This window comes from Poecilia mexicana, unplaced genomic scaffold (genome assembly GCF_051168715.1).
Source record: "Poecilia mexicana isolate PSO_F unplaced genomic scaffold, ASM5116871v1 scaffold_8, whole genome shotgun sequence".
In the NCBI taxonomy this organism is placed as follows: domain Eukaryota; kingdom Metazoa; phylum Chordata; class Actinopteri; order Cyprinodontiformes; family Poeciliidae; genus Poecilia; species Poecilia mexicana.
Genome location: NW_028263377.1, coordinates 12,489,530 through 12,515,984, shown reverse-complemented (window position 1 = coordinate 12,515,984; position 26,455 = coordinate 12,489,530). Strand labels below are relative to the sequence as shown.

The window sequence follows — 26,455 nt, the reverse complement described above, 5'->3', positions numbered from 1 at the left end:
TCGTTACAAATCTTTTATTAGGATGTTTGTTTGTTTTTTTTAATTCATGACAAGTTTCTTTTTGAGTTCCATTTCTATAATTTGCATTTATTTTACAGTTGTTAATGTGCAATTATCTTTGATAACGTTGGGTCACAGTTACAGGGCTTTCACAAAGTTATTGGCACTTTGAACACAGAAAGAAGGAGGATGAGAAGTACAGGAGGTCCACTGGTGCTACAGGGTTACAGAGGGCAGAGAGCAGGGGCGGCGAGGATGCGCCTAGTTTCTGGGTAAATATATACCTCATGCTGCGAGTGCACAACAAACAATCTGATCCTTATGCGTGTGTCTATATATAATATACAGTATGTATCTATACATGTATAGAATCGTATTTATATATGTACTGCTTAGAGACAAAAAGACTCCTCATGCTGTGCCACACCTTATTCATTCAAGTGTGTAGATCTACATGTTCAGGGACGTGAGAAATAAAAACTACGCCAATTACAGCTTGCTCTTAATGTTCAACAAGCAAAAACAAAGAAAGGAAGAAAAGAAAAAAGCTTTCAGTTCTCAGTAAATGAGATAAAACATTGTGAGCAAGGGACCTTTGAAAGCTGACACATCATACTTCTTTACACTTGAGCCTAAACCGGCGTTTATCAGTCATCTAATCTAGAGACCTGATAGGATGTGGAGATTTTTGTGTACTTGGGTTGGGCCGGAGTGTCGTACCAACACGGGTGACTCACCGGCGATTAGTCAATCTACTACGAATCAGAAAAGATCACAAATGGCTCAGTGGGTCACTATGCGGCGTGAACCTGTCTGCAACAAGCTCGCTGCAAAGGCTTCTTTGTGCTGCACTTGACGAAAATAAACAAACGACTTCTAATTCTGGCCGCACGGCTTGAACCTCTTCTTTGCCTCTCAGAAACGCATGATTAGGCCGGTGGAAGCGAAACGAGACACCAGCTTGAAGCGTGAAGGACAGGAAGCTCACAACGGTCTTCAACGATGGTGGAGAGGTACACGGGGTAAGGGAGGGGGAAGGCGTGCCCACATGGCACTTACAGTCGAAAGCAAAAAAAGTGAGGTTTTTGAAGTTGTCACCCTTATACAATACTGCATTTAAAAAAAAAAAAAAGAAAATTCTCTACACTGACCCCAGTTGAGCTATCTAAGTCAAGTCTTACATTTTGAGAACAATGACAAAAAGAGGTTGAGTTATTATGCATCTGTGACGCTCCCAGCAATGTAATCTGCAAGACAAAAAAGCACTTCAGATTCAACTGCATTTTGAAAAGAAACACGGATTCCCCCCGTAATCACCTGCAAAGTAATATAAAAAGGTCAACGGCACATTCTAAGTCAGTTCACCTGCAACAGGAAAAGTGAGGCCCCTGTACTGACATGCATTCAAAAAGGCTTCAGTCAAACAAACTTTCAGATTTGGGGGAGGGGGGGGGAACAAAAAATAAAAGTAAAAAAAAAGAACATTGGTTGTCGACATTTTTTTCTAATCAGACAAATCAGGTGCAAGAAAAAACAAAACAGGAAGAACACTTGGGATTTAACTCAACAGTCTCCTTGGTCATCTACAAGAAACACAGGCAGGCAAAGGGAGGGATAAATCAAAAGACATACTCCACCTACAGGGGGTTTGATTGCTACACGTTTCTCAAAAAAGACACACGAACCACTGGTTCTTTTCATTAAGGTGCAGAAACCACCCACATTTCTCTCTCCGTCTCTCATGGAAGGTGCAAAGTCATCTCAAACGCCAAAAAAAAAAAAAAAAGCCTTTCCGAGTTCCTACATTGCAGAGGTGCGACGGATAAGATACTGACACACATCTGCATAATCCACACCAAAGAACTACGTGGCACACACAGATAGTACCATTAAAATCGGTTTACTTCAAGCAATAGCTCGCTTTTTTTTTTCTTACTGCTTTCAGTTAAAAGGCACATTCTTTTGTCTGATAACTACTACTGACTCTTTTTTTTTTGTAATTTCTGTACAAAGACAAAGCTAACAGGTTGTTTTTTTCTTTTTTTTGTTTGTTTTGTTTTTTTGAGATCAATATAACCTTTGAGTTTCTGCAAGTGATCTTCAGGATTGTGAAGCAAGCGGTTTGTCAAAGCTGCAGATCCACCACCTAACGAAGGGTTTTAACGGACAGTGGAATCCAACTAAAGAGATCTAAATTATTTCCTTTCAGGCTGGTGAACAGAAGACGAAATGTGTCAAATTTTAGCAGTTCAACTGCTCATTCCATCTCTTTCATTTGAAAATAAAGCTAAAAATAAATGACACAAATTCCTATCATAAGACTCCTTTGTCATACTCCTGCAAAAATAGCACTTTTCCTCTCATTTGACAGTAACTCTTTCGACAGAAGCTTACGTACGTGGAGATTTTAAAACAATCCCTCTCGCTCTCGCCGCTCATGCCGATTTAGGCATGGGCGCCTGTATAAATATAGTTTTTCTTCTGAAAATAGAACCATCTTTGTTTACCTGTTTCCTCTCAGTCCTCTTTACAATCGTCTCAGTAAAAAGCTCCCCCTCCTCCCACCCCCAATTTTTAATTTTCAGTTCACAGACACAAACATGCGAGCACGTTTACAAAAAAAGATGAGAATATCTCTACAATATGCGGCACAGTGAAACACTCTGAGGTGAGGTGGGCTGAGAGGAAGATGTACGGAGGAATAAGTAGTGTTATTGTGTTTTAATACAATTAAATTTAGTTCTATTTCCAAGGCTGGAACACAAGTTGTCAGGCTTGCATAGACGAAAAAAAAGAAAGCCAGCGACACTTCTTACATTCATATTTTTCTTTTTGTCACCTCTGCTCCCAGCTTGCCAAAACATCTCTCCTTTCTTCCTCTGGCTGCACAGGCAGCGCCCCCTGCCTGGCACCTCGGGGAATGTATCTTAAATGCAACCGTGGCTGCACTTACACACCGTAGGAGACGAGGGGAGGCAGAGGACAAACCCTCACGCATTCTCCTTTTACTCCACTAACTCTGTTTTACAGTCATAAAGCAAAAAAAAAAAAAGTTGTGAGTTTTTACGTCCTGGTTATAACGGAGTGACGGCTGTCGCCCCCAAGCACTGTTGTACAGACAGCAGAGATGTAAAGAGAGATCAGGGAGGGGCCAAAGAGTGAGGAGGAGGCAAGCACAACTGGGATGTGGGGGGGAATACTGGTACGTGCGTCACCGGACTTAAACCTTTCCGGGGGGGTGGCTGAGCGTTTTAGAACAACGGTCCTCCGTCCCCGCCCACGCCTGGCAGAGATTCACCTGAGGAGCCGCCCGACTCCATGCCGGCGCCGCCGCCGGCCTCCAGGGAGGCGGGCTCGAAGGCCTGGTCCGCCCCCAGGGCTTCGTCCTCCGTCTTGACTCCGTCGGGGAGGAAGGAGGAGTAGGCGTCGCTCTCGGCCATCAGCAGCTTCAGCTTGGGGATCCAGCTCTTTCGCACCACGCGGCGGGCGTTGGTGCACATGTCCGCTGCGATGGCGTTCATCTCGCTCTCTTTGAAACTCGTGGCGAAATTCTGGCAATAAACTGAGACAGACAAGGCGCAGTTAGGCTCGCTGGAGAAACACCTGTCACGCTTTTAACCTGATAAAAGTGTTGCACAAAGGGACGCACAAGTGAAAATACTTTGGGGTGCCCTTGATTTTATGTGAAACCTATATCTGTTAATACGGGATTGCTTTTCCAAATGACTAAATGTACTCAAATAAAATTTATTTTTTAAAGAAAACTCTCTAGTTTTCTAACTTTACAGGGTCTGCCTTTAAGCTCATTTATCAACCTGTCACTATTATAATCTCAAGCAAAATTTCACCCTCCCACTTAGGCAGACGCTTGACTTTTCTACAGATGTGACAGATTCGTTTTTCCACCCCTGCGGTTTTGGTGCATCGCCAGCGTGCAAAGGTGCAAGTAGGTGGGACAGCCTGCATAGCTGCTTTTTCCCCACAAACCTTAAGAGATGAAAGAAAACAGTCAGATTGAAAACTGTCAGTTAAATGCTTGGGAATTCTTTAAGTAAAATATTCAAGTCCCGCCCTCACTGAAAAACATACTGATAAAAAATAAATATTTCGCACAGAGTACGTAGTTTCTTCAATTTCCTTTGTGATACTATCTTGAAATAGTTCTGCAGCTACACAGACTTCAGATCTGTTTAATCTGAGACCACGTTTCTGCTCCCATCATATGTTCTTGAAAACAACTCAATTTTAGCGCAGAATGTTTGTGCAGTGAATCTATACGTGTTAAACTACAGTGACTAAAACTAGAAGTCAGTCTTTTCAGGTGCTGTAGGTCATTGAGGATAACTGGAACTCACACTGAAATGACTCACTTCTGCAGCTGACACAACTTTTAAAAAATGACTACATAGAGCTTTGTTAAGACTTGTTGACCTATTTTATCTATGTATTGATCCAGATATCAGACACTCACTTAGCCATCTGTTAACTGACAGCCATGGAAGAAGAAAGAAAAACCCTTCCTAAAGATAAATCTCCAAAAAATACTGAACTTATCTTGTTTTAAAACCACATAGTTAAAAGATTTGGGGTGACGCTGAAAATGGGAAATCCCACAGACAAATCCTTTGAGTCACACTCACTAGTAAAATGAGATGGAACATTTCTGCGTCTTCTCAGAACAACTCAAGACTTCACTGTTCGATGGAGTTTAGTAGATCGTGGCTACAAAATGCATGGTGCCCTCGCATTCCATCACAAATGTTCATTTAATTTATTGGACTTTGTGATAAATGGTAGCACACTTCTTTATTTACCAGCAATTCCTTCAAAAGTCACATTGGTGTCACAATTTTAGAATAAAGACAAATTTCCTCAAGATATTAATGGAGAATGAGTGTCATTAAGACCGAGGAACATCCAGAAATAGTAAAAGTATGGCAAAAGTGAAAACCTAGCACAATATGGCCATCCATCTAACAGGGAAGCCTTAATTAGAGAATCTGTTAACTGTGGAAGAGCAGTAGAGAACCAAAGTTAAGTTGGTAGAATGGATTTACATGACAACTATTGGTTTTGCCATTAAGGATGGTCTTAAAGGTGGTAAGAAGACGTGCTTTGCTGGAATATGGCAATAAGGCAGGGCTGTTGTAAAAGAATATTTTAGAAATCGAGTAATCTATTGATTATTCTTACGATTAATTGAGTAATCGGATAAAAAAAAAATCTAAAGCAAGATATTGATAAATCTGGCGTAACACCTGTGTTACTATCGGTAACACTGTTCATATCAGGTCCTACTGGGGACCCACACCACTGTAAAGGTCGAAGGAAGGGGCACCTGGGTCCACTCCACACAGCGCAAGGACCATTCAGGGGAGAAACCTCAGGTGCCAGGGGATCTGGACCAGGGGCAGCCAGAACCTCTTTCCCAGAGGAGCTTCCAACTATCCGCCCACCTGCACTAACCAGTGACAGGGCAGCATGAAGCACAGAGCCACCCATGGAGGGGCAACAGGACAACTGGATTGAAATACTCAAAAGAGGAGAAGAGATCTATAGAGCATGATGCAGCTCTCTGGAGATTGGAAGCAAGATGAAACAGAGCCGGATGGAGAAGGAGCAAACTCTCATCCTTTGGCGGTAAAACAGGGGGTGGGGTTCTAACCAGCTGTGGAACACCTGACAGAAAGACACCTGTACTCCCTCTCCATTGATTGGAGCATGGAGGGGAAAGGGACTGAGACCAAACGACATCTGTATCATCCTGAGGGAGACCATCTCGCCTTGGGCAGACAAGCCGACAGGGACCTGACCTAAGGAAACTGTCTTCTCCTTCCTGGAGCAAAGGAGGGGAGTGGGCGAATAACAACTGTTCTCCGAGACGTCCACGTTTGGAGCCAGCACATTTTATAACACTCGGGGTCCTTGACTATCTTATTAGAGACTCAGAGACTAGACGTCCTCCTTCAAACCTGAAAAATCACACAAAACTAACTCCGCCCGCTGCCCATTTTTTGTTGTTTTTAATTTTATTTGTTTTATTTCTACTATATTACTGATTTTATTTTATTATTTTTATTTCTATTTGCAGCAAAGTGGGGACTAAGTGGGGAGGAGAAAAAAAAGGTTAAAGTGACAGCCAGCCTGCCATATATAATAGCTAGGATGCATAGCGATTTAACTGCTTACAAGCACACGCTGCAGCTTACATGACCATGTTTATGTGCGTCTGTCGCCAGTCATACATAAACAGACTGAAACTGATTAGACTACCCTTCAGGGAGGGAACAGATTGCAGAGAAGAATAAAAAGCTAAATTCGCGCTACAATCCTTGCCTCACTTGGTTTCGTCCATAAGGTGAGCTAAGTGTGGCTGGACGGTAAATGTAACTCTGTATCTGATCCATTTATATGACATGTATGGCTTAACATTTGATAATTTTTCTACATTAAAGCCTGCTTTTATATATAACCAAAACTCATTATTTCTCAAGGTAATTTACACCCAGGGGTTCTGGTCGGGTCCGTCCTGGTGGAGCACAGAAACAAAATGAATTAGCTCCAACAAAACGTGCAAAGGACGAGATGCTAACCAGTTTTTTCCATACATGCTACATGACGGTGCGGCATTATCTCTGTGGCTACCAATGGTTAGACGCATACTTTTTCCATAAACCAATACGTTTCTAATCATACTTACTTATAAAGTATATGAACGTTAGTCTTCTTTCTCGATAAAAACTGTTCACTGCAAATCAGCGGTTACACCGAGGGCTGCCTGTCGTTATGATTGACAGCTGCTGCTGTCCTTTGTTCCTCGTTAAAGGTTACGCAATAAAATTACAAATTTGGTTTTCAACCTTATCCGTTTCTGCAGCCGACCGTGCAGCGTCCTCTGAGCATTTTTACAGTGAAACAAACTGAATAAAATAAATATTAAGCTGAAGATGAAGAGGAACTTCATCTTTCAGCAGGACAACGACCTAAAAGACACATCTAAATCAACAAAAGAATGGCTTCACCGGAATAAGATTAAGGCTGTGGAATGGCCCAGCCAGAGTCCAGACCTGAATCCCATCAAACACCTGTGGGGTGATCTGAAGAGGGCTGTGCACAGGAGATGCCCACGCAATCTATCAGATTTGGAGCAGTTTTGCAAAGAAGAGTGAGCAAATATTCCCACATCAAATGTACCACACTGATATTTGGTGTGTAGACTTTTTATATCCACTGTAGGTCTTTTTAAAATAGTTTTAGTACTTGGGTCATTTTAAACTTGCTTGTTTAGTAGTTAGTTGGTTTTAAATTTGCTTGTTTAGTAGTTAGTTGGTTTTAAAATTGTTTATTTAGTAGTTAGTCGGTTTTAAAATGGTTTCTTTAGTAGATAGTTTTAAAATTGTTTCTTTAGTAGTTAGGTCCTCTCCATGGGCTGCCACCTTATCGTGGTGGAGGGGTTTAAGTGTCCAAGTGATCCCAGGAGCTATGCTGTCTGGGGTTCTATGCCCCTGGTAGGGTCACCCCAGGCAGACAGATACTAGGTGAGGAACCAGACTAAGCGCAGCCCAAAGATCCCTTATGATGAGTTATAACAATGGACTTAGTGTTCCCTTGCTGGGACGTGGGTCACCGGGGCCCCACTCTACAGCCAGGCCTGGAGATGGGGCACGTTGGCGAGCGCCTGGTGGCCGGGCTTTTACCCATGCTAACATTAGCATTATGGCTATCATTAGCATATAGAGGGTTATCGCTAGAATGTTGACAAGCACAAAATTAGTGAACTAACACAATTCAGTGTGCTAACATTAGTGTATAAATTAAAATTATTCAACATGATAAACTTAGCTTAAGTGACATCAGTAGCTCCTGTGATGTCACCAACATGTTAATTTACATTGACTTAATCCATTCAGTATGATAAATATTGCTAGTAAATATGACATTATGTTAAATGCTTATTTTAGATATAAGGTTAATACTAGCATGATGGCTATCATTAGCATATTGAGTCACTAGTAGTATCAACATGCTAGTGACTCAATATGCTAATGATAGCCATCATGCTAACATTAGCCTTGTACCTAAAATAAGCATTTTACATAATTTCATATTTACTAGCAATATTTCCCATACTGACTGGATTAGGTCAATGCAAGTAAACATGCTGGTGACATCACAGGTGCTACTGATGTCATTGACAGCACCTGATGTCACTACTGATGTCTGTGGTAAATATTTATTAGCAATATTTACCACAGACAATATGAAACTGTCAGTGATGTCACTGATGTCAGTGACATCAGTAACACCTGTGATGTCACTGACAGTTTCATATTTATTAGCAATATTTACCATACTGACTAGATTAGGTCAATGTAAGTAAACATGCTGGTGACATCACAGGTGTCACTGTGCTGTCACCTGTGATGTGTTATCACACATCACAGGTGTCATTCAGTATGCTAACATCATTCAGTATGCTATAATTAGTGTACAAGTTAAAATGATACAAAATGCTAAGGTTAGCATAAATGCTGTCGGTAACGTGTGATGTCACCAGCATGTTAATTTACAGAGACTTAATCCATTCAGTATGATAAATATCGCTAGTAAAAATGAAATTATGTAAAATGCCTTGTATTTTAGATACAAGGCTAATGTTAGCATGAGGGCATGGGATTGCCACTCATCCCACAAAATATGGAATCGTATTTGGCTGTTAAATGTTGCGTGAACCGATACGATTTGTTGCGTATTTCTATAAATGTCCGATACACTCGCCTGTCACACACACACACCAACACTAAGTGAAACCATAATGACCAAAATAAAACAGAGGAAAGCTCAACTAAATTGTAGTGGTGGGATCATATTCATGCCTACGGTTTTTGATGTCTGTCATGGCAGAGCGGGTGGAGATCTGAGTAGTGTGACATCACGTGCAAAGGGTCAAAATCACTCTTTGGTTACCTAGCAACTCACTCTCTCACTCTTGGTTACCTAGCAACAACCGGTCAAGTTACTGGTGCAACCATGCTTTGTAACTGCTTGAAAATAAGTTGTTAGCCACAGAAAAGAAAATTGCACACAACGTTGGTCATCAACAAGTAAATTCAGCAGAAGATAATTATATTTTTTAATGATTTCTTTCATTTCCATTATTTTCTTTATTTTAATTTTCCTCTCAGGCAGTCTTTCTAGATTGTTTAAATACCACAGACACAAATGAATCAGGGTTATTAACCAAAATCTCATATTGGAGCCATAATTCCATGCCTATCGAACCTTTCCTATAAGATTTCAGAAGTTCCTGAACGGACTGTAGTTTATTTTCCATTGACTATTTCTGATTTAAATACATTTGAAGAAAAACAAAAAGAAACCAATGGAAGTAACTCTTAATTTTGCACTACTACTAGGTTTAATAATTCAAGACCTCACTTTAAGAAATACTTCAATAAATGGAGTTAGTGAGTAACTTACGACCGGATTATCCAACACAGATGTTTTTTGGCACACACCGTTTATCTGTTCTTTTGAACAAAAACTGTTGCACCATATGTGGCTAAACCTGGAAAGCACAACAGCACAGTTTGTATGCATTTCCGAGTTTAAAAAAATGAGTCGAAAGTGCAGGGTGCAAAATAAAGATGAGATTTATCAAAGGCTTGCACCACTCTGCATAAAAGGCTTGATAAACGAGCAGCAGTGAGTCCTGCAGAGGAAATGACATATCAAAGACCTTTGTGCTGATCTTCACCAGGCGCATGGAGCATGAGGATGAGAAACACCCCGGCTCTCCCAATCAGAGTGGGTATGAACACACATAAAAAGAGTGAAGGAGGCAGTAATGACTTCGGCATTTGAAAGAAAGTGGTCTGGTCAGATGAGACCAAAACTGAACCGTGAACACGTGGTCCACTGATGAGAAGATAGATGGAGCTAAAAATCAAGGCAATCCTGGCAGAAAACCTGTTGGGATCAACAAAATATACATTTTTATCAGTTTCACAATATTTTGATTTGTTTAAATATACTTGTAAATAAGTAAACATAGGGCCAGCGCGCTATTACAGTTTTTATGTTTAAAGTATTTTCATGTGTTAGGACCGGTCAAAACCCAGACCTGTACTGCAAATCTGTGGTGGAGGATCCAGTTTGACCCAGTTTCAAAGAAGAATGGCCAGAGATGCATCTGTAGATGTGCAAACTTGGCCGATTTGTGTCCCAAAAAGACTTTGGAGCTGTAAATGTGGAGAACTGTGGCTCCAGAGGTTTACTCAAATTCAACAATTAGAATTGTGGTCACACAGATCTAGTACTAAATGATAAATGCAAGGTACAAATAAATTGGCATGGCTGTACGTCAAATTATATATACTCTCATGTATAATTTTTTTTTTTTCTTTTTCATTCATTTGTAAGTATGAAACAATACAGGGTGAAACCTGCATGTTCAGCAATGTGCACAAGTCTTCACTCTTTCCCTGTTTGCACTTGTGGGTAAGGTTTATTGTTCAAATAAGATCAGGTACCCAAGTTCAATAAAAAACTAAAATAAAAAAAAAAAAAAAAACAGTGCTTTGACGTCGCATAACTGTGCAAAATGTTGATTTTATTTTGGATTTCTTCTACCAACCTGTCATAAAAACAATTTGTTCCCAGTAAAATCTATATAAAACCCCTAATCAAGACTACTAGAAAAGATTTTAAAAACCTGGCTCCTGTGAACTAATAAGAAATGAAGGCTTGTGTCAAAATGTGTTGCTGTTCTTTACATTTATTATTCTTAATTTAAGCAACAAGCAAATGCTTTAACTATTTGCACAGGCAGACAGGCAAAATGCTGTTGCTCACATTTGACCGCGTGGAGAACTCTGTTGTCCAGGGGCTTGCGGCTCGGGTCGTTGGTGGACGAGCGGATCCCTGTCCCGCAGCTGTTGGCCAGAGTATTCCTGATGCATCAAAACAAAAAGCGAGGTGAACAGAACGGAGGGACGCTTAAAATAGCTGTCCTATTTCTCTAAACTGCGCTCAAAAGGAAACAATAATTTCCATATTAAGCCAGTGCCTCGTCCGTCTTTACATAAATACTTTACAGAAATAGACCCTCGCAGAGGAAACGAACCTGTCAAAGAAGGCAGCCAGCAGCCTCCTCAGCAGCACCTTGTGTCTCGTCCCTGCGCTCACATGACAGTTCATTAGCTGGGCTCTCGAAATATACACAGAAGTTCCTGCAAACAAAAGCACATGCCAGAAGGTTGAACCCCCGACCACAAACAAATGAAGACATGTCCTCAACACCGATTATTTATAGAGACGTGTTTATCTGGTTATGTTCAGATAGACATGGAGAAACTGTTTATCTAGAGACAACTGTGATTTATATCAGATTGCTGCGGCTGCTGTTGTCCTCAAAAGGCCGGGCTGTGTTTGCACCCATTTTGCCTCTATTTTGCTGTTTTCTTTGCGTCTTATCTGCTTCGCAGCAGAGCAAGTTTGTATTCTGCAGGCTGCATTGTTTATACTAACACACGCACACGCACGCACAGGGCACTATGAAGTAAAACTTGGCAGCCACACCCACATCTAATGTGGAGATTATCACAGGATGTCCTTAACACAAACATATGTGCAACGCGGTCTTATAGTCGAGTGCCAATCCCCCTGTTATCATGAGAAGAGCTTCCTCTAAATGTGAACACGCTATCTCTACTTGCAAGTTCAAGATAACATCTGGGTGGGGATTAGAGCAACCAAGGTATAGAAATATTTCATATACAAAGCAAAAAAAAAAAAAAAGAAAAACAACATAAAATACAAGCAAAGCAAAAAAAAAAAAATGTGTGTTGTGTTTTTCTAAAGCTCCAAAGAGAAAGAGAGAAAATTCAATTTGATAATGTCAAAAACACAACAAAAATACACTAACAATGGATAACTGATTCATTTAACCAGCAGCATGTAACCTAACATGCAAACTCTGTGGAATGTGGGAGATAACTGAAGAAACTTCAGAGAAACAGCCAGGGGTTGAACCAGGAAGCAGGGCCTTTGGTGCAATATAACACCAGTGTTATCTGCTGAAATATACTAATATATTAACATAAGTTAATGGTTAAAAACACACACACACACACACCAGAATGAATAATAAATACTGCTCACTCATTAAATCTAATAAAAATAATGTTGGATATGTTACGAACTCACCTTAAAAGGCAACCTTATAACAACTCATTGAAATGTATCTGAGAGCAGTGAAACAATGTAAACAGAATTGTGAATTACTAAAACTGCTCAAATGACCAAAAAGCTAAATGAATAAGTAAAATAAAATAAATAAAGAGTGGTCTGGGGTGCATTGTATTCAGTTCTCTAATCTCTGAAAGTTGAATAATTAAACAATATTAGACCATTTTATTTTTATTCACAACAAGCCAAGTTTGAAAAAAAAAATCTTATTTGTACTACAGATCAGCAGATCTTTGCACACTGGGTAATGCTGTAACATGTGCAAAGTAGAATATCTTCCAATGATCCTCTATAATCGATTGATTTGTGGGTAAACCATCCACCATACAAATGCAGCATTTGTCTCGACTTTATATCGTGCTTGGTGGCACATCGACTCTTTTAGTTTGGTAATTAAAACACAAACACCTAGTCAATAAACCTATGTGTTAGCTGAATTATCCACACAGATTTTCCTTCCAGGTCTTCATCACTGTGCTCAACAATAATCGGACGCACTCACACACCTGAGACTAACTCTAGTTTCTCAGCAGGGTCTCCTTCCTCGTACAGTTTGGGATGGCAGCGGTTTCCTATCTGTGCAATAAGTTCTGGAGGAAGACAAGTAAGGTCTCGGCCCCGCATCCGACCTCGGGTCTCTATGTGGTCGGGAAGGGCCTCGACTCGCTCCCCGGCTGCTGGAGAAACAGTAAAACACACATTAAGTTCACACACTCGTCGTATTTTCTGATTGTGATGTAGCGCTATAGAATTAGAGTCGAATATAAAACTAAAGGGTTGTGTACTTTGAAGCACGTTCATGTGTATTAAATGTTTGCTGTAGTTCTACTACCTGCTGCTCCCATGTTGAGCATACTGTACATGGTATACATGTTGCAGATCTGCCTGTACTGCTCCTCGGCACTTTCGTCCGTTCCCTCTTCTTCCTCCTCATCGTCATGGTAGCTGATGGGTGAGTCACTAGCGTAGGTACTCAGTGTGCCGGGGCTGGCACCCTCTGACATTCCAAGCCCCGCTGCAGAATTCCCGTTGGTGCCGGCATTTCCACCGATCCCACCACTGGGCGCCATGCCTGCCAGCCCGGTTGTGGTGGCGTTCATGCTCATGGCCAGTCCGAGGGCTACGGAGGTCTGGATGGCACTGCCCCGCACCGCCTCCTGGGAATAACGGGCCGTCTTTCTGGCTCCTCCTCCTCCCCCGCCGCTGCCGCCACCCGAGCCCAACCCGCTTCCGTCGCGGGTGCTGCCACCCTCCCACAGCCGCTTGGCAACAGGAGTGCAAACCACAGAATAAGGAGTGGCGGCTTCCGTCTGGTTGGATGGCTGCTCTGTCTTAAGTCGTGAAACGAGAGGGAGCGGCGTCACGCTGGAGGCAGGACGTGGCGCGCCGTTACTGGTCTGTGTTACGGGACTCTGCGGCTCTGAGGTTGGAGCTTCCTCGGCATGAAGACCCTGGGAGTCACAACTTGGGGAGGACACCTGGAAAAAACATGTATATCTTCACTTTAGTGAAGATATGGACTTTCAGTTTAGTCTTGTGTGACTTTCTTTAGGTGTTTATACGTCGAGATGTAAAATTTTGGTAATTTCTTTAAATACTCATAGTGAAAAGTAGCAAAAAAAATGTATCCATTCTAAAACAAGTTATTAAAAAAACAGATGTGTACAGGACAAATAAACCAACATTAACAAACTATTCTTATCAGCTTGCCTCACCCAGGGCAGCTGAGGCTACAATACAGGAGCTTGCCATCGTCAGAGTGTGAATGTGTGTCAATGGAAATGACTGATTTCATGTAAAGCGTCTCTGAGTGTCCTGAAAAGCGCTACATGAGTCTGATGTTATCTCATTTCATGTCATTGTGTCGCAGCTGGTTTAAGAAAAGTCAAACAGCAAAGGAAAACCTAAATTCGCTGGAGAATTCAACTGTGAGAAACCACTTCAGCAACGCTCCATATCAATTTTCTCACTTTTAACAAATGGAAATTTTTGCTGATTATCTTTACAAATTGAATTCAATGTGCAGAAATGTGTAGGCATTCATTAATAGGCGACTCCATTAAGATCTGATGGCATTTCATTTTACGCTTTAAAACAGGGCCGCACAATGAATTGCAAATGTATCATTATGGTAATGTTACTGTTTGCAATATAAATAGTGTCTCTCTATGGACATATTTGATAAAGCTTCCTGCCTAATGACTATGATGTTTTGGTAAAGTAATTAAGAAAAGTACAACTAAGTTGTGGCTCCTTCAAGTCAGCACATGTAGCCATATGCAGCTTTTTCAATAAAGCCATGTTGGTTAGACAGAAATAATGAATTACCTTTTTTTTATTCCCCCAGTGCCTTAATAGACTCCTTAACATATGCGGTCTGTTTGTTAGGACCCCAAAGCAGAAAAGCTTCAACAATGTTTTGTTGAAGCTAAACTTAAAACAGCAGAGGAAAACCTTTGCAAAGTCATATCCTTTGCTAAGGTTACGACTTTTGTCTTTATCACAAGTTATACCTTGATTCCTTACATTTTCATTATCATGTTGTCGATTTTATCTTTGCGATTGTATTCAAGCATTGTCCTGTTATGCGTCTCATTGTTCACCAAACTTTTACTGTTGGACTGATCCACCTAAAATTTGACTCGCAATTTATTGGATAGATTTTGCTCGGGCACTGTGGCAGCAGATCCCAAACCATTAGCCCTCCTCCGCTGTGCATGGCAGATAAAGCTATGCATTATGGGCCAGCATCTCCATTTTGGTATCACCTGTTCAAATGACCATGGTTATGTAATTATTTGATTATTATCATGCTATTATTATTTTAAAGTCTCCCCTTCTGTCAACTATTCTTTTACAAACAGTTTTGTTAGGTCTTATTCTTGCCAAACTGAAAAAAAAAAAAAAAAAAACTTTATTAAGACTGGTTTAATTTGGGTTATAAAATGTAGCAACTGAAACCTAAAAAAATTAGCCTTTAAATGACTTTTTAAGAATAATTTTGGGCTCCTGGGACTATCTTTCTATTATTTTTAATCTTGCTTTAAACAAAATGACCACTACATATCATAAAATGGCCCAACAGCTATGTTAGATTGAAGGGAAGTAAGAACTACTTCTTAAAGAGGAGTTTTGAATATTTCCTGCTTGAAACAAAAACAAGATAATTAAATGAAAAATGAGAGAAAACAGGAAGACTCACATGCTGAGGATCAGTTACTTATAAAACTGAAAATATACTTAAGTCTTGTATATTTACAAGTAGATTCTGACAGAAAATGAAACGAAGCGGGCTTTATTTTTAACACGATACATCTAAATTTAAGATTCGTTTCTTAGCTTACTTTTTGGCCGTCACTACACATCCGTTTTTCTTGATGTTTACAGACATTAAATCTATTTCCCATTTTTTTTTCCTTTTTTTTTGTACCTTTACCTTGAGGAAGAATTCGGTGCCCTTTTCCATGATCTGCTGGATCTGAAGAAAGCCCGCAGTATACATGAGAAGAAATTGGTCTCCCACTGTCATGCTGAGGCGGCCTGTGTAACAGAAAGCCAGAATCTGCTGGAAGCACTGGGGCTGCACAGCTGGAGGGAGCTCAACAACAGTGGGGCTCGTCTCGTTGCTGTTGGCAACCGGAGCATTGGTGCTGCTGCTGAAAAGGTCCCGGAAATAAGAGCTGCTGGCCGCCAGAACAGCTCGATGAGCCTAAGGTAAGAATAGAAGAAAAAGAAATAGAAATAACCTTTATTGTCACTCAGCGGGGAAATTCAGGTGTCCCAGCAGCAAAGTGAAAAGCAAGTCAATTCACACTAAGGTCAAAATGTAAAAACAGAAGGTAAGAATAAGAGACTGTACAGGGCAAATTGGATGAAAATCCAAAAATAATAATAGCATACTCCAATCCAGAGAAATATGCAACTGAGTAAAATAATACCAGAAATATACAACACGTCTATGCATACTTGTGCATAAAAAACACCGACTATTTTACCAGAATCTGAAAAATTGTGCAAATAACAGCAAGGATGTAAAAACATTTATTGAGTTTGTTAGAGTCCATCCATCAGTCGTATAGTTTTTTTTTTTTTTCATTTTCAACTGACAGTCAACTGAAGTTAAAAAACGGACCACGGGATCAAATTTGATACCAATATTTCATTTAATCGGATTTATATGACCCAGAAATTGTACTGCGTGCAAAAGTGCGCACACATTGTAGTGAATCCAATGGCAGCACTTGAAGCTCACAATTGGAGTATGGACAAGGGAAGTGACAAGCAGAACAATAAATATCCTGGTCGCAAAAACTCAAGCAACAAAAATACACAAATCAAATCTACCTCAGCAGGTAGCACCTTCCTGCGAAGATCAAAAAATGTTGAGACTCCAGTCCTGTTCATTGTTCATGTGAATACCCAGATATAATAAGAGTCCACTATCTCAATGTCTGTTCCCTGGATGCTCAGAGGCCTCGGTGGGGTGGATCTGCACCTGCGGCGGTCAACCAGCTCCTTGGTTTTCACCGTGTTGGAGATGGTTCAGCTGGCAAGGATCCACAAAGCCCCGTCTGTAATCTGAGACGTCCTGATCTGTGATGAGGCCGACGATGGCAGGGTCATCAGAGAAGAGATGATTGAGAAGTCTGCAGTGTAGAGGGTGAAGAGGAACGGTGCCAGCCCAGTTTCCCGTGGGGCCCCCGTACTGCAGACCGGCCTGTCCGTGACAAAGCCCTGTGTCCTCACGCAATGTGGGCAGCGTCCAGTGTCCACTGGGACAGTTAATGGTCCACTCCCGACAGCTCCAGCTTGTCCTTCAGAAGTAATGGCTGAATGGTATTAAAAGAACTGGAGAAATCAAAGAACATGATCCTCACAGTGCTTCCAGGCTTCAATGATGAGGCCCAATATTCTCAAGAAATAAAAAAACTTATGGGTCAGAGGTCAGTAATTCCCACCGTCTATGTGCTTCACTCCCTCCTGGTACGAGATGAAGTCAAAAATAGTGAATCTATAGTGCGAGAGGCTATCAATGTGGGGGAGTCGTAGGTCATCCGAGGGTCAGAGGAGACTTTGGTAACCTGTCTCCAAGAAGGAAGGAAGTCCATATAAGATTTGAAACATGACGGAAAATTAACATCTCCCTCTTCGTCTAAGAAACTATTTTCTTTTCCCGTTGTTTTTCCCCTTCCTGTATGTTAATCTGCTCATTTATAAAAATGCAGAACAGTGTTGTTAAGGGAGTTTTCCAGACGATTCGGTAAAGGGCTTTTTGGGGAGTTTTTTAAAAGATCATGTAACGGCAATTTCTTTAAAAAAAAAAACTAAATATGTCTTTTTCACAAACTCTGGTTTCTAAAGGCTTTTGTTTGGTAAATGACCTTTATAAAAAAAAGTATAGATTTCTTGTTTCTTACAGAGTAGATACTGAAAAGCATGCTGAAGTTTTCAGGGTAGACAGTTTGTTTTTCCACTCCCTTCAGTTGGAGTCACTCCCCCCATTGGAGACAAAAATCATATTTCTGTAAGAAGTAGATTGTTTTGGAGTTCTGGGATAAGCCGTCTCTCCTACATAAATAAACACAGATGTCTCCTTACCTATTCTATAGTATCCTGGCTCCAATCTTAAGGTTTCTGTTTTTTTCCTCACTTTTCATATTCGAGATGGGCTAAGGCTACGCTAACACGAGATGTTGCCTGGAATCTGCCGCTATTTTCGGACATTGATCAGGAAAAAAGGTCCACATTTAGACATAACCACCAAGACACCTTGAGTCAGCTGCAGTTGTCATGCCAGGCCACTATATGGTGCTGTGATTTTAGCAAGTCATTGAATGCGCAAGCACTTTAGACCCTTAGCTTGCACCCCACTATCTGTCACCTCATTGTAACTTGTGTCTGTCTCTCATGGAAGAAGTGCTCATGTAACACATATTCTTATTAGAAGTTGTGTCAAACTTAACAGGTTAAGGAGCACAACAAAGCACAATACTATACACCATTACTATTGTTGTTATCTGCTGGTTCATGCATAGAATAAGCCAAAAATCATTCACACAAGAACTGCCACTAAGCAGAACTTTGGGTATTACAAAGTAAAACTGGAATTCAGCAGTAAAAATTGTCATTTATTTCATATCCTGTATAAAAAAACAAAAAGGTACCAAGGAGGCACAACAGTTCCAACTTTGCAAATGTTGTCCTTCATCCCCAACCAAGTCCTTCTCTAAAAAAATAATACAACAGTAGAATAAAGTGTGATGAGTACCTTGAAGGCATGGCCCTTGACCACAACAGAGACATCACAGTAGAGGCCTTGCAGTCGCTGCTCGTTCAGACACTCTAAAATGTTGTTGCCAAAGTTTGGGATCGCCATCTGGAGGGTCTGGGCCATGGCGCGCCTACGCACACCACCAAAGGGTTTTCTGGGAAAGGAAGAAGAGAAAGAAGCGAATAAGTTAAGCTACCACTAGGTCGAGTCTTTAATTTGAGACAAGGCTGTCTCTACAGTAGACCTCAATAAATCCAATGAGCTGTTAGGCTGGCTATGACATTATTCACATGGTAACTGCAGAGCTGCTCAGCGGGTAGCACTTTGATTCATGGGTTTCTGCAGCTTTATCCACAGCTACGAGCAGGATCGAGGCCACACAGTGGGATAACTTGGAAAGAGCCACTCACAGCGATGACAAAAACTCTTCTTGTGATGTCTGTGTGGTGTGAGAAGCATTTCAGAGGGTAATGTGTGGAGGAGGAGCAATGTAACAAGGACAAAAAAAAAGACAAAAGGCTCAAAGAAAGGAAAACAGGTGAGGAATGTGAGAGACGCAAGAAACTGTAAAATGTCTCGTGGGATTTCATCAGTGCAAATAAAACAGCTAAAGAACATAATCTAACCCAAAATCTGTAAAAATCACATCATTTCCAACTGAAAAAATATATTTAGAAGAACAGCTCTTGATCCTCCAGAAGTATAAAAAGGCACAAATGTACATAAAGCCCTCAGATAGACAGGTAATCTGAAAGTGAAAGATTAGGAACTTTAAACATGTAATAACTGCATACCAAGTGGCAAAAACATTACCGGTAAAGAATAAATGTTATGAGTAAAGTTAAGTGGTCTTACTTTATTTTTTTATAACTAACCAGAGTTTCTACAACATTTCAGTAGCAGTCCATGACTTCCTGTTTCTCCAAACAGGAACAGTCTTATCACATAAGAATTTGCCCCATTTCTCTTACCTAATCTTAAAAATGCCATTTATGCAAAGAAAATCTTTCATATATAAAGAAATGGCAACAAGAAACACCTAAAAGTCTACAACAACTGGGGCTGTGGCAAAAAAAAAAGAAAAAAAAAGAAGGATGAAAACTCAAGTTTATACTGCCGCCACACACAGAGAGGAAGATGGTAAAAAAAAAGTCCACAAACCATACCATTAGACAAATGGATCCCAAAGTCTCCAAAATACCCATTAGAAACTATCAGCATACAAACTACAGTAGTTCCTCGGAAATACATTGGACAGATGAGACCAACCACTCCAGGTAGATCTAAGCTGAAACAGATGAGGAGTATGTGGCATCCAAACCTGGCATACTCTACCAAACAAAAAACTAAAAATGATCCAAACATACAGCCAAATCAACACGGAAAAGGCTCATTGATATCACTTTAAGACTTTTGTACAAGTCTGCATCAGGGGCCCCGATAACAGAAAAGTGTTCTGTATATACTTTGCCATTAAAACACACAAAAAATACTTCTTCTTCTTTTCCCCAGTGAAGACCTCTAGCAGAGTTTCGCAGATTTGTTTAAACTTCAACATAACCTATAATCACAGTACTCATGTAAATAACTTCAGCTGTACAATAACTGTTATTGTCAGGGCTAGGCTGGGTAAAAGCCTTTTTATCATCCTGTGTTTTGTGTAAGCTATAAAGTTGCACTTTCTCAGATAAGTGGGTCATGTTCTCTTATTCCGTGTGTGAAAGTGTGTGTGGTCTGAACAGAAACCACATTGCATGTTACAGTTCACCTCAATCAACAGTGAAACTACTGCACACCCACTTGGCTTGAAGCTTCTCTTGGACGGCTGCATTAAGGTCTGTTAAATAAAAATGAACCATGTGAAAATACTTGAGGACAGTGGGAAGACATATCTGTTTACTGTCATGTGATCAGCTCTGTACGTATGCATTACTTACAGTTACTGTACCAGCAATCTTGGCATGCCAAATACAGTGACTTGCAGAAGTATTCATACTCCGGGAACTTTTCACATTGACAAGTTATTGCCACAAACCTCAATGTATTTCAGTGGGATTTTATGTAATGCACAAAGTATGTGTAAAAGGCAGGGAACAGTTTCAAAAAATATTCTTTTTTTTTCTTTTTTACAAGTAAGAATACAAATCTGTTTAATCAGTGCATCTGATAATTTAAAAAGTACTGCGGAACTGCAAACCCATCAATCTAAAATGATGAGGACTGTGGGGATAAACTGCACAGTAACACAGTTGCTAGTGTGGTTGCCTTACAACAATAAGGCCTGGGTTCAAATCTCAGCCTTGGTTCTTGTTCCAAAGTGTTTGGATGTTCCTTCTGTACAAGGATGGATTCTCTCTGAGTAGCCAAGCTTCATCCAACAGCCCAAAAACACGACTGTGAGGTCAACGCAGTCGCTTACTTCAAAATGCTCTTACGTATGGAAGTGTGTTCGTGGCTGTTTGTGATGTCCTTTCATGGTCTGTATAGTTGTCCAGCATGTACCACACATTAAAGACATCAGCCCGCCACAAGGACAATCCAGCAAAGAAGTAGATGGATGGGCAAAGAAACAAAAAATCAGAGAAGAAACCAAGAGGAGCGAGTTAAATCTAGAGAGGAATGGCAGAGATCCACAGCTCAGATAGAAGGAACTGTTTGTCCTTACATGCCATAACTCATCAATTACATTTATGGAAGAGTGGCAAGGACAAACCCTATTGTTAAATAAGGATATAAAAGCCCCTTTTAAAATTTGCTACAAGCAATAAAGAGAACACAGCAACAATGTAGAAGAGCTTCCTCTGGATGGATAAAACCAAAACTTTCTGGGTTCGCATGCAAAACGTGATCTGTAAGGGGCAAAGCAGAACTGATCCCAGATATGAAACGTGGTGGTGGCAGCGTCCTGCTCAACAAGGACAGAGGAACAGTATGCAAAGAGGACAATACTGGAATAAAATGTATTGGCACTGCTAGAGATTTGAGAGTGGGGCAAAAGGTTGACACTTTTCAGACATTTCATTTGCAAAACAATAAATAAGAGCTGAAAACTAAGTGTTCCTTAGTTTGTACTGGACTACACAAAAAATATCACTGGAAAGACTGAAGGTTGATGTACCAGGATTAAATGTGGAAAGGTTCAGGACGTGTGAATACGTTTGGAAGGTGTGGTATATACTTTGCATGCTCTCTGTCAAAGTTACGATCATAAAAGAGTCATTAACTTATCCAAATAACATCGGCTGTTCTTAAAAAGCAAACAGCATCGGTTCTTTGAGTTGCCCATATAGCACTGGTCGTTGTTAAAGCTGACGTGAACTTTTCACATGCTTAAGGCTGAGCATGTCTGCACCGCACTTTCAAGTAATAAAAAGACATACACAAAGCTTTTCATCAAACAGATTCTTTAGTGCTTAAAAATGCTGTTTGCATGCTGCTCTCATGCAAACAGGAAGAAACGGATATGCATCGGATGAATTCTGTTTTTCCATTGAACAAACTGACTGATACCCACCCTGTGAGAAGTATACAACCAATTTTGGTGCGACTGCGACCGAGGAGGGCTGGACTGAGCAGCCCCATCATATCCAAAGCCCTTCATTTGGGATCCAGCCAAGATCCAGGGTAAAAGAGAAATGCTTGCTTTGTCTCTGTCTCTCTCAAGCTCCCTCTCTCTCATACTAAAACACAGATGCACACAAACACACACACACACACAAACTCAAACAAACCCACAAAAGGCACACTGAGTCACACACGGACATTAGACAATACTGCTTGTTTACAGTTTGGCGAGCTGCACCAAGCACACACATGCGTGCACGTAAAGTCACACTAAGCGCCACGCTGAGAGCAGGGTGTGTTTGCTCAGTTTACCCGGACAGTGATAGAGAGTGTGTATGCGTGCTTGTATCCATGTGTGTGTGTGTGTGTGTGTTTATGCACTAAGGAGGGATAGTGGGGCCTGCGGAGATGAGAGGGATCATATTAGGTCCTTATGCCATTAAATATATAAAAAAAACAGCAATAGGAACAAGTCAATCTCATACTGTGGCTTAAATTTTATACTTCTACAGCCTGGAGGAGAAAGTAGGTCAAACATTCTTGCAACATACTCAAAGACTTATCACTGTAAGCTTCAGGAATATTTGGCTCACATACAAATGGAACTGCACAGACTTTTTTTTTTTTTTTTTGTCACAAACTCCCATTTAATCCAGTTTTTTGAGCGTCCTCTCCAGGTAGTTAAGGAAAAAAAGTACTGCATTAACATTTCATCTCATGTCATTTTTAAAATATTTGGATATGTAAAACTGGGCCAAAATCAATAACCAATCCTCATTTACATCTTGTTGCCTTTTGTGTATGTGTTTTGGGATGAGGGGGTCATGTGGTATTTGTGTAGGAATGTGACCGTGGTAGTTATACAGACAGTGCAGGATTGTGAAGCGCTTATCTGAAGCAGGGAAGCACTCAGCTGTGTGGTTGTTTCTTTTATTTATTTATTTTTTAAGGTGTTGATAGGGTAGGCAATGGTGTATGATATCAGTAAATATTGATTATTGGGTACAACAGCAATATTTGATTTTCAACACCATTATTTATATTGGTTATCGACCCCAATGTTCATATTTCTGCATCCCTAAACTGGTTAGTTTATGGTGTCAAGTTATATTTGCTCAAAAAAGGGGTGAAATTGCATATTTTACTGTTGCATACCTGACTAACGATAAAACAAACCAAATCCGATTCACGCTGCTACATGGAAAGATTTCAGAAGATTTAAGAAGAAACCAAGATTTGTTTTAATGGAGGAAATATATTCCACAGTATTGACCATAATTTGTTGGCTAAATAAAAAGGACACTTGACAGTTACAAGCCAAATAAATACTTATTCTCACAACAAAAACGTATCAAATTCATAAGAAATTGTTTTTTGAATACCACATGGGGATATCTAAAAAAAAAAAAAAAAAAAAAAAAGAGAGATTTTCTTTTGTATGTGTTTTGGGTCACAACGTTTCATAGGTATGGGTATAAATAACTCCAAAGCTTTATCTGTAAAAACATTACAGGCGTCCTAATTTCTAACCAACACACATGACCCGTCACCATTGAAGCTCTGCCTGATGAAATCACTTGTTTTGACATTCAACTCTTTTTTAAAAGTTTGATAACATAATGAAAATGTGGTGGTCACTTTATTTTGAACCTCCGCAGCTTTGGTCATTTCGTACACAACAAAGCCAGGTGTAAAGCTTATTCCAGGTAGAAAATGGTGCCGCCTCAACATTTTGTGCTGACCATGTGTCAATTTGTACCTACTAATAAGGGCTTTGACAGCTGACGGTTTAAAGTAATTCCTATATTCTATTTGTAGTCTGTTGGAAGAATATATGACTCCATTAAACACTAAGTGCCAGAAGAGAAGGAGGCCTCTCAAAGTTAATTTGCTTCATCACAGGTCCTAAACTATATTCTCTAAGAGTCAACTGGCTCAAATGGGCATCAGAACGCCAATCAATGAAAAGGGTAAAATGCAGAATTATGCAAGAAAATATACTTTTGTTTTAAATAATACATGAGATTTAAGCATTTTTATATCCATTTCTCTCCATAATGTGAAAATATGTTACCAAAACCAAAAATTAAGTCTAATGTAATGTCATGGATGTGAAATAGTGTGTTTGACATATCTCGTAATGATAAGAGATCAAATTAAATTGTATTTTGGGGATCAGAAAAGTTAATATAAAAGTTAAAATGTTTGGATAAATGGTGAAATGTGAGATTTGAGCAATTTTGTGACTGTAGAATTCTTAAAAAATACATAAATAAAACTTAAGGCTTAAACTGGTTCAAGTACATATGTGTGCAATGATTTATTTAGGGATATGAAGCAAAATTAGGGAGCAACAATAACCATGAGTAAGTTGGAAACTGGCCCAAAAAATATTTTAAGAAACTCATTAAGGGGCTTGTCATTTTCCCACCATTGTATATATTTAGAATTTTGGTCACTTTTCTACCAACCAACATTAATTTGTACCACCAGAGGACATTTCGTACCTGCTTTGAGAATAGACGGTTTGAAGTAACCTTGTACAATAACACATAGTCTGCTCCCGTGATATGTGATTCAAATACATCAGTACAACATGTTTTGTCTTTGGGTATGGAGGAGAGGGGATTGAATAACAGCTCAAGTACCAAAAGGCAAACTCACCTGGTGCCAACAAGGAATAAATAATAATAATAATAATAATAATAATAATAATAATAATAATAATAATAATAATAATAATAAAACAAGGAAAAGAACACCAGATGATTAAAAATAAGCTATTCTGTATAAACAAAAAAAAGATCATGTGACAACATACAACAATGCAGTTAATCTACCTCTACATCTGCAGACAGCACAAGTTTTGACACAGCAACATGGATGATTCATGGAAAGTCACAGGTACACCTGGCACCCAGTTCACTCCCTCTGTGGAGGCATTTCCTGGTTTGCATGTGTCCATGCCTGCATACCTGTGCTGCTCCTCTCATGTCAAGACATATACAGCTACAGGACTGATTTGTGATTAGTCATATCAAAGCAGCACACATATACCCAAAGCTTCTCCTTTCTGAATCTCTGCTCATGCATGCCTCTCTGTAAAGATGTTAAAACTGCCAAAGATGTCAGACTGTGATGAAGAAGTGATACAGAATCCAGTCTGTAAAAGGTGGATTGGGACGTGAGGCAGCAAAACCCGGCCCACGTTGTTTGGGTTCTAAGCAGACAAGTCGGTGGTAATTAATCCCCTTTAACAGACTCTAAATGCTCCATGCCCTCTCCCATCCGCAGCAGGCCTATGGGGAGGAGGCTAACGGCTAAGCTAACGCCACTGTTAAATATTTTGGGCTCACCATCCCACCTCGCCGGCTGCTCTCATCCCGGCTGCACAATGTCGAGGCATTTCCGCGCTGAAAACGTAAACAAAAGCAACACTTACTTCCCGAGAGGACGGGGCTTGGGGACGTGCTAAGGCCCCGGCTGTCGGAGACCCCAATTTTGTCTTCTTTTTAGCTTATTTGAATATTTTGGTGATGGGGGAAATCGGCTCCCCCTCTGCCATTCTCCATTCTACCGACATCAACAGGTCATCCCAGGACACGCAGCAGCTGAGGGCGAGCCAGACGGAACCAGTGCGGCACGGAGCAGAGGGGGGGTCGGTGGGAGCACAACAAGGCACAATTCTTCGAAACCGGCTATCGCAAGAGGCTGCCGGGCCAAAAGAAAAAAAAAAAAAAAAAAAAAGATAGACATTGAGAGACTGCTTGCTTTCTTGCAAGTTTATTGAGACCTACGGAATAAATATGTTAAACATCATTAAAATCCAGATCTGAGAAAAAGATAGGGATGAAAGTTTAAGCTGCGCCAACCTGGATCCATTTCGCTCGCATGGTTAACCCAAAAACTTTAATCGTCCCGCATCTGCTAGACCGATTTGATCCCCACTTCCGCCGCCGCCGCCGGATCATCATCAGACCCCCCCGACAGGACGCCCCCCACACAACGGCAAAAAAAAAAAAAAAAAGCAAGACACTCACCCCCTCACTGGGAAGCTGATGCAGAGCGTTGGTCTAAAGGAGGAGACGCAGCGCTCTCTCCCCCCGTTTTTCCTCGATCCGGCCGGCCATTCAGTGCGAACGGAACGGCGATAGCAGAGCCATCGAGGGCGGTACAGTATCCCGGGGGATTGCGGAACACAGAGCCACTGATCGCACAGAGCAGAGGAGGAGGAAGACAAGCATGACGCGCTCGTCACTCAATCGCATGATCGTTTCGAGCGCAGCCTCATTTTGGGGGGAGACCTATCCCTGAACGGCGGAGACTGTTTGCGCATTGGCACAGCAGCGGGGCTGCATCGAGAGAGACTAG

At 40.7% G+C, this 26,455-nt stretch overlaps 1 protein-coding gene across 4 annotated transcripts; it reads right to left on the bottom strand.

Annotated features, from left to right (window-relative positions):
• nacc1a (nucleus accumbens associated 1, BEN and BTB (POZ) domain containing a) lies at positions 1–26,455 on the bottom strand. 4 transcript variants are annotated; one of them, XM_088008273.1, is made up of 8 exons: positions 26,125–26,455; positions 18,518–18,674; positions 15,686–15,958; positions 13,082–13,727; positions 12,756–12,923; positions 11,126–11,231; positions 10,855–10,952; positions 1–3,562 (listed from the first exon to the last, which is right to left on the bottom strand). In XM_088008273.1, the coding sequence occupies exons 2-8, from the start codon at positions 18,641–18,643 to the stop codon at positions 3,252–3,254; spliced, it is 1,728 nt and encodes a 575-aa protein (XP_087864399.1). In that variant the 5' UTR covers positions 18,644–18,674; positions 26,125–26,455; the 3' UTR covers positions 1–3,251. The 4 variants fall into 4 exon arrangements, with proteins under 4 accessions (XP_087864399.1, XP_014852541.2, XP_087864397.1 ...); XM_014997055.2 differs by having other exon boundaries at positions 12,756–12,926; positions 26,125–26,454; XM_088008271.1 differs by lacking the exon at positions 26,125–26,455 and adding an exon at positions 25,527–26,108 and having other exon boundaries at positions 12,756–12,926.

What these genes read in the sequence shown, in the direction of transcription:
- nacc1a (XM_014997055.2), bottom strand. Translation starts at nt 18,643, where the DNA reads ATGGCCCAGACCCTCCAGATGGCGATCCCAAACTTTGGCAACAACATT. An exon ending in GCACCGAATTCTTCCTCAAG is followed by an intron (nt 13,728 to 15,685) that starts GTAAAGGTACAA and finishes TGTTTTTTCCAG; the next exon opens with GTGTCCTCCCCAAGTTGTGA. An exon ending in AGTTCTCCACGCGGTCAAAT is followed by an intron (nt 3,563 to 10,854) that starts GTGAGCAACAGC and finishes TGTCTGTCTCAG; the next exon opens with TTTATTGCCAGAATTTCGCC.